This window comes from Eumetopias jubatus, unplaced genomic scaffold (assembly GCF_037043125.1).
Source record: "Eumetopias jubatus isolate StellerSeaLion01/CBP00866 unplaced genomic scaffold, mEumJub1_p1.0 scaffold_5, whole genome shotgun sequence".
NCBI classification, from domain to species: domain Eukaryota; kingdom Metazoa; phylum Chordata; class Mammalia; order Carnivora; family Otariidae; genus Eumetopias; species Eumetopias jubatus.
Window position 1 is genome coordinate 95,618,426 of NW_028274811.1, and position 16,055 is coordinate 95,634,480.

Consider the following 16,055-nt stretch of genomic DNA (forward strand, 5'->3'; position numbering starts at 1 on the left):
CTGAATGGCACTCTCAGTCGGCTTTGCGCAGCTGTGACAATAAAGGGTGATTCCAGACAGACCCACCGAGAGACCAGTTCTGGCCTTGGGGACCTCCAAGAGAGTCCTGTTCAGTGAGGGAAGTGGATTCAGGGTGAACGGTTGTCTGGGCTAGTGCAGAGGGGGTGGCAGCCGTGGAAGAAAAGGAGGCAAAGGGGAAAAAAAAGGAAGAAGAAAGGGAAAGAGAAAGGGAGCTGTCAGTTACTGCAAGGCTTCGAGTGGTTTGTGGTTCAGAACCAGGGCTCTGGAGGCAGACTGCCTGGGTCCAGATGCTGTCCCTACCCCTTCCTCATGCTGTGGCCTTGTGGAATGTGCCCAACCCCTCTGGGCACCAGCGTCCTCGGCTGTGAGACGTGGATCATAACGACGCCTGCCTCTGGGCTCTGCTGCCTGCAGTCCTGCCCGTCCAGCATGAAGCCTAGCGTCCGACATGCAGTTATTGTAGTGTTATCACCACACTCTTACTGCAGTGCTAGACCCTTTGGCATATACTGTGTCATTAAGAAGTACTGTAACCCAACGAATAGGGTTATTTTCCACATGGAACACTGAGGCTCAGCAGGCTAGGTAACGGCCCTAAGGCCCCACACAGAGATCAAGATATAGTTAGACCTGAACCTAGCCTTGGTCAGCCCCAAAGTCATACCACCACGCCTCCCCTGGGATCAGTGCTCCCACATGACATAAAGCGACCTATTGCTGACTGTATGGAACTGAACTAAACAAGCAACTAGATTACCCTTCACCCTCCCCCGGGCTCCCTCCCTCTCTCCATTTTAGTGACAGGAACACAAAGAGTAGATACTGGGAGTGATCAAAAGAACACTGGTCAAACTCAGGGAAACAGAAAGTATAGTGGTGGCTATCAGGGACAGGGCAGGGCAGGTGGGGGGGTGTTGTTTGATGGGGATAGTGTTTCAGTTCTGCAAGATGAAAAAGATCCAGAGATCTGCACAACAATGTGAATATACTTAATACTACTGAACTGTACACATGAAAATGGTTAAGGTGGAAAAAAAAACTTTTTTTACCACAATTAAAAAATTTCAAAAAGAGCACTGGTGTGGGAATCGGGCTGCCGTTGGGGTGAGGCAGGGAATTTGAGCTTATCCCGTCCAACTTCCCAGCCTCTTGTCTGGCCTCCTTGCAGTCATGGGGCTCCTGAACAGCATCACTGGTCCATAGCTGCCCACACACGCTGTGAGCCCCTCAGGGCTGAGCAGCACACTTCCTACAGGAGCCTTATTCTGTGGTCTTAAATGCTCCTCTCTTACATGCTTTGCCCTTTTTAACCTCCTTCTAGATCCCTGTCCCTCTCAAGTGTTTGGCCATCAACCTGGGATGAAAGGGGGAAAATACCAAAATCACACCCAGGGAACCATGTCTGCTTGATGCGATGGGGAAAGCGTGGGCTTTGGGAGCAGATGCAAAGAAGCAGCTCACCTTTTTTCTTCAGTTTGCTTAACTCTCAGATAAGATAATAATGGTTGTCCCAGGTAACCAAACAGGCAGTTCACTCTAAGGAAGAAACTCAGCCAGGCTATAAACTGTTCTTTTGCTCCAAGACATTCTGGGGACAGATTTGGAGACACTGGTTTGGACATTCACTGATGAGGCTACATGAAGATACTAGGAGAGGGAGGCATGGGATCAGGCAGGAAACAGGGTCTCCCTCTTGGTCTCCCACTTCCAGGAGAGCAGCCTTCTTGGAAGCCACAACAAGGGTCCTGTGTCCTTTGGAAACACACATGGCCTTCTTTACTATTGGCATTAGTGTTGACAGTTCTCAGGAGACTGTCTGACTGGCTCTATTGCTGCCATCCAACATGGGGCCTCCCTCCTGGCCGAGTTTACCTCCAGCCACATGGCATGGCCAGACTGTGATCTTTGACCCAGAGCCGACTGCTCCATTAGGCACAGTGGGGACAGTGTCCAGGACCAATAATACTTTTAGAGGCCCATGAAAATGCCTTCATTTCTTTTAAAATTATAAGGAAAAAAAAAACCCTTTCAGGTCAACATAAATGTTATTATATATAATATTATTTTATGCCAACATAGTTATAAAATATGATATTAATTTTTTATAGAGATAGGGACACACAAAGGCAAAAGTGCCAAGGGCCCATGAAAATTATAATGCAGCCCTGCTCTGGGCCAAAGAGCCAGGCTGGTAGGGATTCCATTTGGTACCTCAACCCGTGGCCTCTTCTGCTTCCATAGTAACTGCTATTTCCCCACCACACCACCACCATTATCTAGGATAGAATATTCTCTCTGGTATTTCACTTCTTTTTAGGGACCCATTTTGCATATCAGTTTCATCACTTGGCAATAGCTACCTGGAGCACTTGGCCAGAAAGTTTCAAAAGCCTTGTGTGGGACCTGTGGGAAAGAACGTGTGATCAATGAGTGATGTCTGTCCTAGGCTCATGATGGGGGAATGGCAGCATGCGTGCTGTGTTCTTGCCTGTGACTGACCTTTGCTTTATATTCTCAACTTGACTGCAAGCTTTTCAAGACAGAATATTCCTTAACATGATGTGCATCCCACGTTGAAAGATCTAGAAGTTCTCTTTATATCTCTTGATTGATTGAAGTGGTATCTGTGAATACACTTGATCCAATTTAATGTCCCCTGACATCCTTTCATTTTTCTCTTCATCTGTAGGCGCCTGAACAAGAACAAGCTCCAGGTCCTCCCAGAACTGCTTTTCCAGAGTACACCAAAGCTCACCAGACTGTGAGTAGAATTGAATTGTGTTTTCTACCAGGCGTCCTGCCTGGCTTTGGTGATATGGATATTGTGATTGCCTTCATGAGTGGAGCCTGGTGCCATGCAGAGCTTGGCAGTTAGCCCATATGCATGGGGACTTGGAGCTGGTCTTCAACATGGCGTGCCCCCACACGCCCCTCCACACCCAACTTTTTGCTCCCTTTCTTCAGAGATCAGTGGCTTAAGTGGCCACTGAGAGCTAGTGACTTGTGGTAGTAGATCTTTTCTTTGCAAGGAAGGACATGCTGCCACTTAACATGGGTCTGACCTTACCTCAGGGAAATGCACTGAGGATGGAATTTGAGATGGGTTTATTTACAGGAGACATCAGTGGTGTCAGAAGGCACTGGATTGGACTGATCATTTCAACCTCACCACCCTGCAGACTAGTACACCTTCTGCCCTTTGCCTGCTTCCTACCACTGCCATCTGGGAATCCTGGGTCTGGAGAGCTATGGTTTTGTGGGAAAAGGAAGAAACACCTTGAATTTTGCTTTATCTTCTGGAATGGTCCAGGTTATAATGCAGGGGGAAGATTGGAGATGCTTCTGTACATTTATTCAGTATGAGAGTGTGGAGGTTTAGGAGCTCGAGATGCATGTCAGAATGGAGATTGTGGTTTGCATATTGTGGGTGATAGCCAAGTGCTAATTAACTGTTGGTGATTGGCTCCATGATTCTGAACCTACAAGTCATACTGGCCGTGACTCTTGTAGGTCATGGGGTGAACTGGGTTGGCCCAAGCCTTGGTTTTCTGAATGGAGTGACAGTGTCTGGCTGCTTAGTAGTCAAGCAGTGAGATTTACAGCCTGGCTGGGAAGACTCTAACATTACTGGGGAGGCTCCAAACTTGTGGCCACTATTCACATTCCCGGTGGCTGTGTTTAATACCTATTTATGCACTCGAACAATGCGTGTAGGCTTCAGGATACATTGGGAAATACGAAACACATGTCAGTGAGTGCATTTAAGAACGAGTTCTGAGTTGGAAATCTGTATCTATATCTATATGTGTGGGTACACACAAAGAAAGATACCATATACATAAGTGTATTTTAAGGGTACTTTATTGGAACAAGAACAACAAGGGTTGGCTGGTGTTTAAGTGGTACAGCAGCGTGACTCGCCTTTCTCTGGGACACACCTGTACCTTGTCAAGGTCTCCTCATGCTGTGTACTGCATTTCTCTGGCTCAGTCCACCTGGCTGACTTTGCTAAACATGGACAAGAATATGCCCCCCTTTCCACCCTTCCTCTTTGAACCCACTTTGATGGGCGTGAGGGTGGATAAAGTGACATTTGGCAGCCTGGCTGTCTAGCTGAGCTGGATAAGCAAGATGAAATGGGCATGAGGGGAAACAACCTGGTTTTTAATTTCTTCTTCCTGTATAGTTCTTTCCCTCTGTGTTCACTTACTAGCTGTCTCTCCACCCAGCACTACATTGTGCCTTTTCAACCTGCTCCTAAATAATGCTGGCTATCTGCTCTTCATTGGGAATCTCAGCATCACTTTCTAGGCACACAGAAGGTGTCTGTGGGGCTGGGGCTGCTGGAAGGCTTCGAGCAGGTGGGGTCTGACTGTTCTACTTGTTGCAGGATGTTGGACAGGCTGGTTCTTGCTCATGGAATGTGGCCTCCCAGCCATTCCCCACAGCCGTCAGAGTGATGCCCATTTTGTTCAAGGCTGCTCTTGACCCAAGCAGAGGAGGAATTTCAGGCAGTGAGATGCTGGGGGCCAGGCCCAGGCAGACAGCCCGGGACATGGGAAACCTCAGGGTGCTCTCCTGTCACTTTCTACCTGAGAGAGGTTGGGGGAGTCACTTTCCCTTCTGTGCCTGAATATCCTCGTCAGTAAAAGGCAGACACCCCTCCTCCCTTTCATCTTCCTCGCTGAGGAGTTGTGAGTATCCGACGAGATCACAGTGTGCGTGTGTTTTTTAGGGTTTCCGGTGCGGTGTGAGTGTCCTCACCAAGATAACTATGACTACTCCTACACTTCCCATCCCCTCAGCCTCACTCTCTCATCTCTTCCTCTGGGGTGCTTGAAGGAACTGAGAGTTGCTGTGAGTGCTGAGATGGATGACCCTGAGCTTTTACTTCAAGCCAGAAGAGCTGCAGCTGGGAAGGCAGGGAAGACATTTGACTCCATTTGGTGGTCGTCCCCTTCCAGGCCCTAGCCAGGCACAGAGGCCGGCACCACATCAGCTGTCAGTGAACTGGCCGATGAAGAAGTGAAGGATATAGGCCTAGGTATATCAACAGTGCCCTTAGGCTCTGGTTCTTTTATCCCCCATTCATTCATTCATTCATTCATTCATTCAATAAGCTCTTCTACTGTGCCTGGCTTCTGCTGGGTTTTCAGCTGCAGACATGAAGGATGCCCACTTCTCTGTGTGCCTCATCATGACACATTCTGAATGGCTGCCAAAAAGCTGAGAGCTAAATATAATTTTTTTTTATTGAAGCAACTATATTAACCCAGGTTTCAGCTATAATCAGCAGTCCCTTTTTTCTCTCTGGGCTTGATCTTTGATTTTTCTTAATGGCCCTATTGTGTCTTTGTCTTATTTTGTCAGCCACTCCAGGGCCTTTTTGGAAGTAAGCAGGGTACAAATTAGAAATCAATAAATGTGCAATCATGAGTGTGTATACATATGCCACTAGCTCTGTTTTAAAAGAGCATTGCATCTCAATAGACACAGTGAGCCATTTTCCAGAGAATGCTAAATGTGGGTACTGCATGGCTGTCTACTCCATAGTATGCCATGTGGGATAAGTAGCAATTCTGGACACGCCTTTTCCTTTCTTACTAGATCTATAGACAAAAACTGCCTAATACTCAGTGTTTATCCAAAGAATACCTTTTGGAAAGGCTATGGACATGTAATAAGATGTTTTCAGGAGTGATGGGAAAGGGAAATAATACTTATTGAAAACCTGCTACTATAATAACGGTACTAACCAGTGAGTGACAGAAATGTGACTAAAGTTAGTTTAATCCAAAGAGGAAATATATTAGTTTATATGCCTGGGAAGACTAGAAATAGTTATGGATGGCTTTAGGAACAACTGGATCCAGGGGCTTGGGTGATGTCATTGGGACTTCATCTCACTCCCTCCATTGTGTGTAACAGTGCCCATGATGGTGGGCAAAAGCAGAAGACTTGGGGGCACTAAACTGGCATTCCGGGTAGAGTCAACAGTCCTGAAAGAAAGAACCAATGGTAGATTGCTTAGCTTGGTCACACGTCTATGTTGGAGCTCGTCACTGTTGCCAGTGAGGTGGTATCCTCTGACTGATCAAGTTTGGGTCATGGGTTCATCCCACTTGTTTGGGGATGAGAGTATGGGTTTCCCAAAAGAAATAATAATTCTGTTATTGGAAGATGGGGGAAGTGATGCCAAACTTGAAAACAACAGATGTCTGCAAGTTTATTGAGCATCTACTTTGTGCAGACTGCTGCACTTTAATTGAGTGCTTTGGATCCTCAGTAACACTTCAGGGTAATAACAATAGCAAACCCATTGACTGGCAGGTGCTGTTCTGGGCGCTTTTTGTGGAACTCATTTGATACTCCTACCAGCCCTGTGGGTAGGTGCTATGACTATTACTGTTCGATCAATGTGAAACTTCGGCTCAGAGGTTAAGAACTCACCCAACATTATACAACTACTTCGTGACAGAACCAGAATTCAAATTTGGGTAATCTGACTGTGGAGTCTGTGCTTTTCTCTACCACAGTCAGCTCCCTGCCTCAGTACTCCCATTTTATAGTAGAGGAAACTACAACTCAAGAGTTTGAATTACTTGCCCATATGGCCCACATTTCTAAGAAGTAGCACTGCCCTGGGACTTTGCCTCAATGCTCAGATTTAACCTTTACACCAATCTTGCAGAGAGAATCATTCTCAAATCTATTTCTGAAGCTTAGAGGGGTTAGTGTCCTTCAGTTTTCTACCATGCCAAGCTAGCTATTGTGGAGACCTGAAGTGATGATAAAAAGGATTGTTAATGGACCTGTCATATATCCCAAGTGTTTCTGTCAGGCCTCTGCTGGTCACTCCACCCCCATCCACCCTCAGACTCAGCACCATCGATTGATTGATCCACATGTATATTAGTGGTGTATCTGTCCTCTTGCCCTGTTTTCAAGCACATAGAGTACAAGCCAGAGCATCCTAGAGCTTGGAAGTGCCCTGAGGTTTAGGTAACATCGCTGCATTTGATAAAGGGCCAGTAAGGTTTCTGTCATGCCCTGGGCACTCAGTCAGTATTAGCTTGCCCCCCCGCCCCCATCTTGACATAGATCATAAGGTTCTCAAGTGTCAGGATCATGTTTCTGGTCTTCTTAAGTTCCGTACCACTCCTGACCCAGAGCTGAGCATAGGAGGTGGCAGTAGAGTGAAGGGGTTAAGGGGCTGTGAGACTGTGGATGAGTCACTTAACCTCCCTGGGTCTCAGGTTCTTCGCCAATAAAATAAACAAGAGAACCTACTTCTCTACATTGTTGTGAGGATAAATGAAAGTAACCCATGCACAGCCTTTAGCTTTGACTCTAGCACATAGCAAGTGCTCAGTGAAAGATGTCTCCGGTTGACTTTGCTAGCTGACTGAGGCAAGCCGTGCTTATGCCAGGGCTTTGGCATCTGTGGTTAACACTTCAGCACCTGGCAAAGAGTTCGGGCTCCAAAAGAGGTGAGAGTGAGGGAACACTGCACTTGGAGCGGGAAGATCCCTGTCCTCAGACCGGCTCCACCACCCACAGGCTCTGTGGCCTGAGACATGTTACTTCCCCTCTCCGGGCTTCAGTTGTCTCATCTAGACAGGATGGTATGGAACGCAGTCCGCTACATGGTCTATAGGTTATTAATTCCGCCCTTTTTTTGTATCCCCTTCCAGCGTTCTCTCTCACCTACACATGGGAGAGGGAGCAAAGGATTTCTGGTTATTGGGAGGTTAAAGTATTAATGTTGGCAGAAATCATTAGAAGGAGCAGAAGACAAGGTAAAAACCATGATTAAAAGTCCTCTGCATTTTACCAGGGCACCTGGGTGGCACAGTTGGTCTGACTCTTGGTCTTGGCTCAGGTCGCGATCTCATGGTTGTGAGATTGAGCCCTGCATCGGGCTCTGTGCTCAATGCAGAGTCTGCTTGAGATTCTCTCTCTCTCCCTCTGGCCCTCCCCCCCCCCACTCTCTCTCTTTCCCTCTGTCTCTCTCAAGTAAATAAATAAATACATCTTTTTAAAAAATAAAAAGTCCTCTGCATTTTACCGATTAGACAGCTTTAAGGAGACGAGGGACACAGTGGTTCACAACCGCAGTTTTTAAGAGTTTGACTTCCCCATATGAGGATGAGGAGACCGCTGGGGTCCTTTTGGCCTCTGTTCTGGATTCATGTCCAAAGAGCCCATTCCATATTTGGTAGTGGTCTAAAGCCCCGTAGCTGAACAAGCAGTGTGATAGCCGCAGGACAGGGACCCCCCCCCCCCATTTTCCCCACTCAGTTCTATGAGGTATGTGACAGCTTTAAAAAAAATGCCACTGGGGTTAAACCCCCTGGCCCTCACTTGGGTCTGTGGAGTTGCAAGAGACTTAGAAGGTTAATCCCTGAGGCAGCTGAAAACACTATGAAGTGTGGCCAACCAACTAGCCCCAAGTCACTGGGCTGTTGTTATGGTAGATCAGCATCTGTCCAGAGTTAAAGGCTGGGAAACCTCAGTGACCAGGGAACTTATTTCCAATGAGGGAGTCCTCCCAACTCTCATTCCTGCTCACTGGTACCTCTCCTTCCTCTTCACCATTGTCTGCTCTTGTCATCACCTTGTGTGCCCCATACTCCCAAACAGGAAGCTGCATTCAGCAAGGTGATCTAGTGTCTCTTTGAGTCGGCCCGGTGGGAGAGTAAAGAATGTGGCCTTTGGAACCGCATAAACCTGGGTTTGGATCTTACTCTCTGGTGACCCTGGGCAAGTAGCTTCAACTTTCTCGGTCTCGGGTTGATTGGCTGTGCAGTAGGGTTAACAGTCATAGCTCCTGTCTTCGTTTGCTTGGGCTGCCATAGCAAAGGATCTCAGGTTGGATGGCTTAAACAACAGAGATTTATTTTCTCATAGTTTGGATCCTAGAAGTTTAAGATCAAGGTGCTGGCAGGGTTGGTTTCCTGAGAACTCTCTCCTTGTCTTAGAGGGGGCGGTCTCCTCGTGCCTCTTCACACGGTTGTCCCTCTGTTCATGCTCAGGCCCGGTGTCTCTTCCTCTTCTCATAAGGACATCAGTGACCCTGGCTTAGGCCCCACCCTAATGGGTATGTTTGAACTTAATTACCTCTGTAAGGACCTAATCTCCAAATACAGTCACATTCTGAAGTAATGAGGCCAAGGGCTTCAAATACGAATTTGGGGGATGGGGACGACACACCAGCCTAAAGGGTTCCCTAGTGCGTATTACATATTTGCATGGATCAGGTGCTCTATGACCTGCTTCTGTGTATATCCCCCTACTCGGTCTCAGGTTTAGGGGGTCAGATACTATAACATTTCCATTTTAGAGATGAAGAAACAGAGTCCTAGAGATTTGAACAGCTTGCCCAAGGTCAAAGACAGCGACTGGCAGAGCCAAAATTCAAACCCAAGCTTGCCTGACTCCAGAGCCCACATTCCTAACCACAGTCTTCTTACTGTATTTATGAGAAGTTAGTAACTACTTAAAGTGCCAGGCACCTAGTAGAAGCTCAGTTAATGTTTGTGCCCTAATGCCTTTGAAGCCTTAAATGGGCCCAGGCTTGCTGAATGACTGGGGCCCCATACCTCTAGGTAATACCTTTTGCTGTTCATAGATCCCTCTGTAGCCACCTTAATCTTTCAGTTCTGCACTAAACTTGAAAACATAACTACATGCAATATGTGTCTCCATAAAACTCTAATATCGATGTGAAACAGTGCTATAAAAGTGAAAAACCAGTGGAGAAAACAAAAACCATACTACTCAATTTCCAGCAGAGTTGTTATCTGATGTGGTGAAATGATAATAGGACGATGGGGAAACCAAGCCATCAGGATGGTGGGGTTTCAGAAACAGCCCTCCTGCCTGGAGCTGGATCCTGGAGACCTGCTCCCCCTGTGCTAGCCTAGCCTTCAGAGTCCAGGGACAGACCAGCCTCACCATCGCAGACGTGGGGTCACTTTTTCCAGGGGCACAGCCACCAAAAGCTCATGGAAAATATCCCTGCAAACTGGAGCTCCCGTCCCTCCTCCTTCATTCCCCCACTCCCTGAACACTGCAGTGAGGCTCTGGCCTTCTTTTTGCTTTACAGCGTGCTTCATCAACTGCAAGTTTCGTCATGTGCTTGAGGACAGGTTTAACTTTAATCTGCATGTGGACAGATAATGGATTACAGTGGGTGCCGTGTCACTCTTGGGATTTCTATTTTGTGTGAGTTGCACTCTGTCTGTAGTGCTTTAAGCAAGAGCCAGGAAAGAAGGCATGGAAGTTTTCTTTTCTTTTCCACTGAGGCTTTATCTGGCTAAGCACAGAAGCCTGTTGTCTATACACAGAGTTGATTATAGGCTAATACTTTGAATTGTCCTGTAGACCCTTAAATGGTAAAATTTTAGGAATAAGTTATATAGACCAGAATTTTTCAAACTTGACTGTGCATCTGAACACCTGGGAATCTTGTTAAAATGTGGATTCTGGTTCTGTAGGTCTGGGGTGGGACCTAAGAGTCTATATTTGTAACAAACTTCCAGGTGATGCCCCTGGCCCAGGACCACATTTGGTGAGCAAGGATCTAGGTTCCACTGCTTCTCAAACTTAGCATTTGGGGAAAAAAAAATCCCTTGAGGTGCTGGTTAAAATGTTGATTCCCAGGCCATGTAACCCAGACATCTAGTTCATTACATCTGGAATGGACTTAGGGTTCAGACCTTGTAAGTAGGCACCCTACATGATTTTGGCATATGTCATCCATGAGCATACTTTGAGAAACACTGATCTAGTACAAACCCTATTACTTTATAGATATGGGAGCAGGCAAAAAAACAGACATCTCTTGAGCACGTATTATGTACTAGATACCCTTTGCATATGCAATCTTCTTTAGTTCTCCTGCAGGGTAGATATTTTTGTGCCTACTGCACAGATGATAAAACTGAAGCCCAAGAGTTAGACTAACTCACTAGGAATACACCCAGGGCTTTCTGACCCCCAAATCTACGGATTGTTTTCTACATTATCATGTGCCTCCTGTGCTGAAACACACCTTACAAAAGAGAGAGAAAAAACAATCATGGATCTCTGAAGCTTTCAAGGTTCAGTATTTTGTGCTTTTATGCTTATATGAGTATATATGAGCACATGCTCGTACCTGAGATCTAAAGTATTAAGACTTGAAACATTAAAACAGAAAATTTATAGACTTAGGGGTGCCTGGGTGGCTCAGTGAGTTAAGCAGCTGCCTTCGGCTCAGGTCATGATCCCAGGGTCCTGGGATCGAGCCCCGCATCGGGCTCCCTCCTCAGTAGGGAGCCTGCTTCTCCCTCTGCCTGCCACTTCCCCTACTTGTGCACAGTCTCTCTCTCTCTCTCTCTCTGTCAAATAAATAAATAAGATATTTTTTAAAAAAGAAAAAAGAAAAGAAAATTTATAGACTTAAATGTATGTGTGCAAGTAGACCTTCCTAAATTCCCTACTACATATCAAAGGTAGAGTTGGGTTTTATATTTGAAAACTTTTTGGCCCTTTGGGCCAACGGAAGAGCTTTCTAAAGTGATCAGGTAATACTTGTACTGAGGACATTCTGCCAGCTTGAAAAGGTTTTTGGTGGGTTTTTTTTTTTTTTTTTTTTTTAAGAAAGAAAACCAAGCTGTGACTTTACAATGCTTTGGAATTACAGAATATGCTTGTAATTTTTACAATTCTGCACAGACTTCTTTGCCACATCTGGTTGATATTACTGGCAGGGATATATGGGGGAATAAACCATGGGCTGGAATGTGAAACATCCCACAAAATGAGTTTCTTATAGGTTGCTGCATAAAACATTTTGATTCTCCCTCTCTTAAGTGATTTCATGGATTTAGTATTTTCTTTGGTTTGAAGGTAAGGGTTTTTGCTGGTCTACTTGGTGGGGAATCCAAGATGGCTCTCTGAAGATGTGTGCAAAGGGTTAACCATTCTAGAGTCATGCCATGGATCAGGGTGAGAAAAGCCACCCTTGAAGGAAGTCAGACCAAACTGGACACTGGTGATAATGGTGAAACCCTGGGGCCAACTGAATTGCTACAGAAAAAGGAAAAATATAAAGAGAAAAGGTTATATGTGTAAAGGGCTTCAGAAAAGCTCCTGAATTTTAGTTCTGGTGGTGCATTAAACAGCTCGCAGCAAGAAGATCTCAGCTCCTTGCACACACAGCCAGAAGCCTTCATATGTCGGTGTGTTCTCTGTGCTGTATGTGAAAACAGTGAGTTGGGAAAGTGGAAAAATAAAACAAACACCCAGCTGATACCTGGCACATAGTCAATTCCCTGTTGGGGACATTCCTATCCAATTCCTAGGAAGAGAACTGTGTGACCAGGGACAACTAAAATATTCATTGAACACCTACTGTGTGTGTGTGTGTGTGTGTGTGTGTGTGAGGGAGGGAGAAGGGGGGGGAGAGAGAAAGAAATGTGCTGGTTGTTGGGATGCTGAGTATATAGAATGCAGACATGTCTAATCTGAGCCCAGAGGGTGTGAGCATGGGCTTCTTGCCACCTGGCTCCTTCTCAGACTTCCTTGGCTGGGACCCACCTGCAGAGTTGGAACCTCTCTACACAACACCGTGTGCTGCTCTCAACACCTTGTGGCATGTGGGAAAGTCAGCTAGCCTCAGCATGGCTATGTGGCCATCACCAATGGTGCTCACATAAAGAATGTGTTCTCAGTGGCAACTTAGGCCATTACTGAGAATGAGAACCCAAGGCCAGCCTATGTGCACACTCCTTATCTGGAGTTAGAAACTCTCAAGGGAATTGAGAATGTCAGGGAATTATCACATTACATATAGAAAAACATAAGCCTTTTGAGGTGGGCAGAACCCAAACACACATTCTACAATTGCCTGAATGATGCAAATGTACCCACATCTAATAATCTTGATTTATTTGTTCTTGAACCACATTCAGCATCAACAGAAACATTTCTAAAGAGCCTAATCATCTCTCATTTTCAACCAACATTTGGGAATCTTTCCAGGGGACAAATAGTGTTTTAATTTGATGTCCCAAATTCTAGCATAATTTTAAATTATTAAAAAAAAAGTCTGTAACTTTGGCTTTCTTTTGTCTTTCCTGTGGGCTCAGTACCCTGTATGTTGAACATCTTCATTTTTTAGGTTTGTAGTCCATTTACAAAGTCCTGGAGATTGAAGATTGTAATGAAAGTGTTCACACAATATTAACAACAGCAAAACTATACTAACAGTACTGTCTAAACCAAATAGAAATGGAGAAGTTTGAGGGGGTAGTTCAAGATGGCAGCATAGGAAGATGCTGAACTTACCTCTTCCCATGGGCATGCCAAATCTATAGCTATATACAGAACAATTCTCTATGAAAAAGACCTGAAAACTATCTGAACAGCTCCTCCACAGCAAAGGATAAAAAGGCCACACCAGAATGATTAGTAGAGGCAGAGATGTGGTCTTGCCAAAACCCCTACCCCTAGTGGGGGACAACCCAGTAGTGGGAGGGATCCCCATAAATATAGAGTGTATCTCTAAGGAGCAAGGGGTTCAAACCCCATATTAGGTATCCCAATCACTGGGACCTGCAGTGAAGAAATGAGCCTACAAAATATCTGGCCTTAAAAACCAGTGGGACTTATATCCAGGAGACCTAAAGGGCTCTAGGAGACTGAGGCTCCACTCTTAAAGGGCTCACATACAGATTCACTCACCCCAGGACCCAGCTCAAAAGCAGCAAGCTGAAAGGAGCCTAGACTATATGTGAAGGAGATTCATTGGCTAAGCTTAAAGGGACTGCCAGAGAAGTAAGGGGTCTGTTGAAACTCTCTCTAGGGACAGAGGCATGGGCAGCACCATTTTGTACTTTCCCTCTACCTTGCTAGTGTTGCTTGTTCCATCCCTGTACTCCGTGCAGCACTGCCAAACCCAGTAAGTGTGCTTATCCCAGCCCTGCATGCCCCCACAGCCCTGCCCTGCAAAACCTGGTGGGCCCACTTGCCCTAGCCCAATGCTTCCCCATGCCTCCACCCAGCAAAACTCACTTGGCAGGCTCATTCCAGCCTGGCACTCTCCTATGACCTCAAAGCTGGCAGGTGTGCGTGTTCCACCCAGGGAATGCCCCCTTGAATCCTGGCTCTGATGGCCGGTGTACTTGCATTTCTGGGCCCCACATAACTGAGATGATCGAAGAGTCAGTTCCTAGAAGGCTACCACACCCAGGGCACTGCACAGACATCAGACTGAAAGACACCCCCCTCAGGCTTCCTGTGACCACTCCTTCAAAACTAGGAAAGGTAGCTGCTTTGCCTAATACACAGAAACAAACAGAGAGTCAAGCAAAACAAGGAAACAGAGGAATATGTTCCATGTGAAAGAGTAAGATAAAACCCTAGGAAAAATTCTTAATGAAATGGAGATAAGTAATTTACCTGATAAAGAGTTCAAAGTATGGTCATAAAGATGAGAGAGGAGAGGAGAGGGGAGGGGAGGGGAGGAGAGGAGAAGAGAAATATACTCACTAATCTTGGGACAAGAATGGATGAACACAGGGATAATTTTAAGGAAGAGATAGAAAATATAAGGAAGTACCAAGCCAGAGTCACAGAGTTGAAGAATATAATAACTGAACTAAAAAAATACACTGAGAGGTTCAACAGCAGACCAAATGAAGCAAAAGAACAAATCGGTTTCCCTGGAAGACAGGGCAGTGGAACTTACCCAGAGCAGCAAAAAGAAAAAGGAAATTTAGGGGGAGGAGGAAGATGGCAGAGGAGTAGGAGACCTAAATTTCGTCTGGTCGCAGGAATTCAGCCAGATAGGGATCAAACCATTCTGAACACCTACGAACTCAACAGGAGATCAAAGAAAGGAATAGCAGCAACTCTCTGAAAAGAAAAGCGACCACTTTCTGGAAAGTAGGACGTTTGGAGAAGTGAATCCAAGGCAATAGTCAGGAAGATAGACAGCGGGGGAAGGGAGCCTCCACCAGCCGCTACCGGCAAGTGATAGAACAGCAGAGCACAAAATGGGAACTTGTAGAAGGCTGTTCCGCTGAGGGACGTTGCTCCAGTGGCTAAGCGGGTGGTGGAACCCTCTCTGGGACGGTGTGGTTTCAGGACCCTCGGGGTCACAGGAAGACCAGGGGTGCCTGAGTGCGGCAGAGCTCCCAGGTATCAGAGCAGGGAAGCTGGCTGCAGAGACGGAGCCGAAGAGTGGGCTCTTAGCTCGGGATTGCCGTAAACCGTGATCCGCGGAATAGTCGTGCCACTGCTCTTCCAGCAGGGACCCAACAAGTGGCAGATCTGGGGAGACTCCCCCCCCCCCCGGGAGGAGCGGTGCTCAAGCGCACCGCAGGGATCTGCTGGGTTTGGAGACTCCACACGGAGTCGTGAGCCAGAGATAGAAACGCTCGGTCACAGGCCAGGTGAGCACGGAGTGCGGCCGGAGACCGAGAAGACGGGAGTGACTGACTGCTTTTCTCTGGGGGCTCACTGAGGAGCAGGGCCCCAGGTTCTCGGCTTCTCCGGGGCGGAGATTGGGAGGCCACCATTTTCACTCTTGTCCTCCAAAGCTGTGGGGAAAGCTTGCAGGGAACAAAAGCTCCCGAGAGCAAATGCGAGCAGATTACTTAGCCCGGACCGGCAAGGGCGGGGCAATTCTGCCTCCCGCAAAAACATTTGGGAACCACAGCAACGGGCCCCTCCCCCAGAAATTCAGCAAGAACAGTCAGCCAAGACCAAGTTTACTGATCAATGAGAACGGCGGAACTCCAGCGCTAGGGGAATACAGCACATAGAATTCATGGCTTTTTTACCGTGATTCTTTAGTCTTTCAAAGTTAATTCTTTTAATTTTCTTTTTTTCTTTTTCTTTTTCTTTTTTTTTTTTTTTGAATTTTTCTTTTTCCCTTTCTCAACCAACATCTTATCAATCCCTTTTTTAAAAAATCTTTTTTATTTTTCATTTTTAGAGTCATATTCTATTCCTTCATAGTAGTTAACATTATTTTGGGTATA

At 46.2% G+C, this 16,055-nt stretch overlaps 1 protein-coding gene across 2 annotated transcripts in view; it reads left to right on the top strand.

The window, feature by feature from the left end:
• The window catches only part of SLIT3 (slit guidance ligand 3), a 591,804-nt gene that overhangs the window by 95,108 nt on the left and 480,641 nt on the right, over window positions 1-16,055 (top strand). For both annotated transcript variants that reach the window (XM_028102736.2, XM_028102735.2), the window contains exon 4: window positions 2,711-2,782. In XM_028102736.2, coding sequence (XP_027958537.1) covers window positions 2,711-2,782 — 72 coding nt within the window. The remainder of the gene's footprint in view (window positions 1-2,710; window positions 2,783-16,055) is intronic.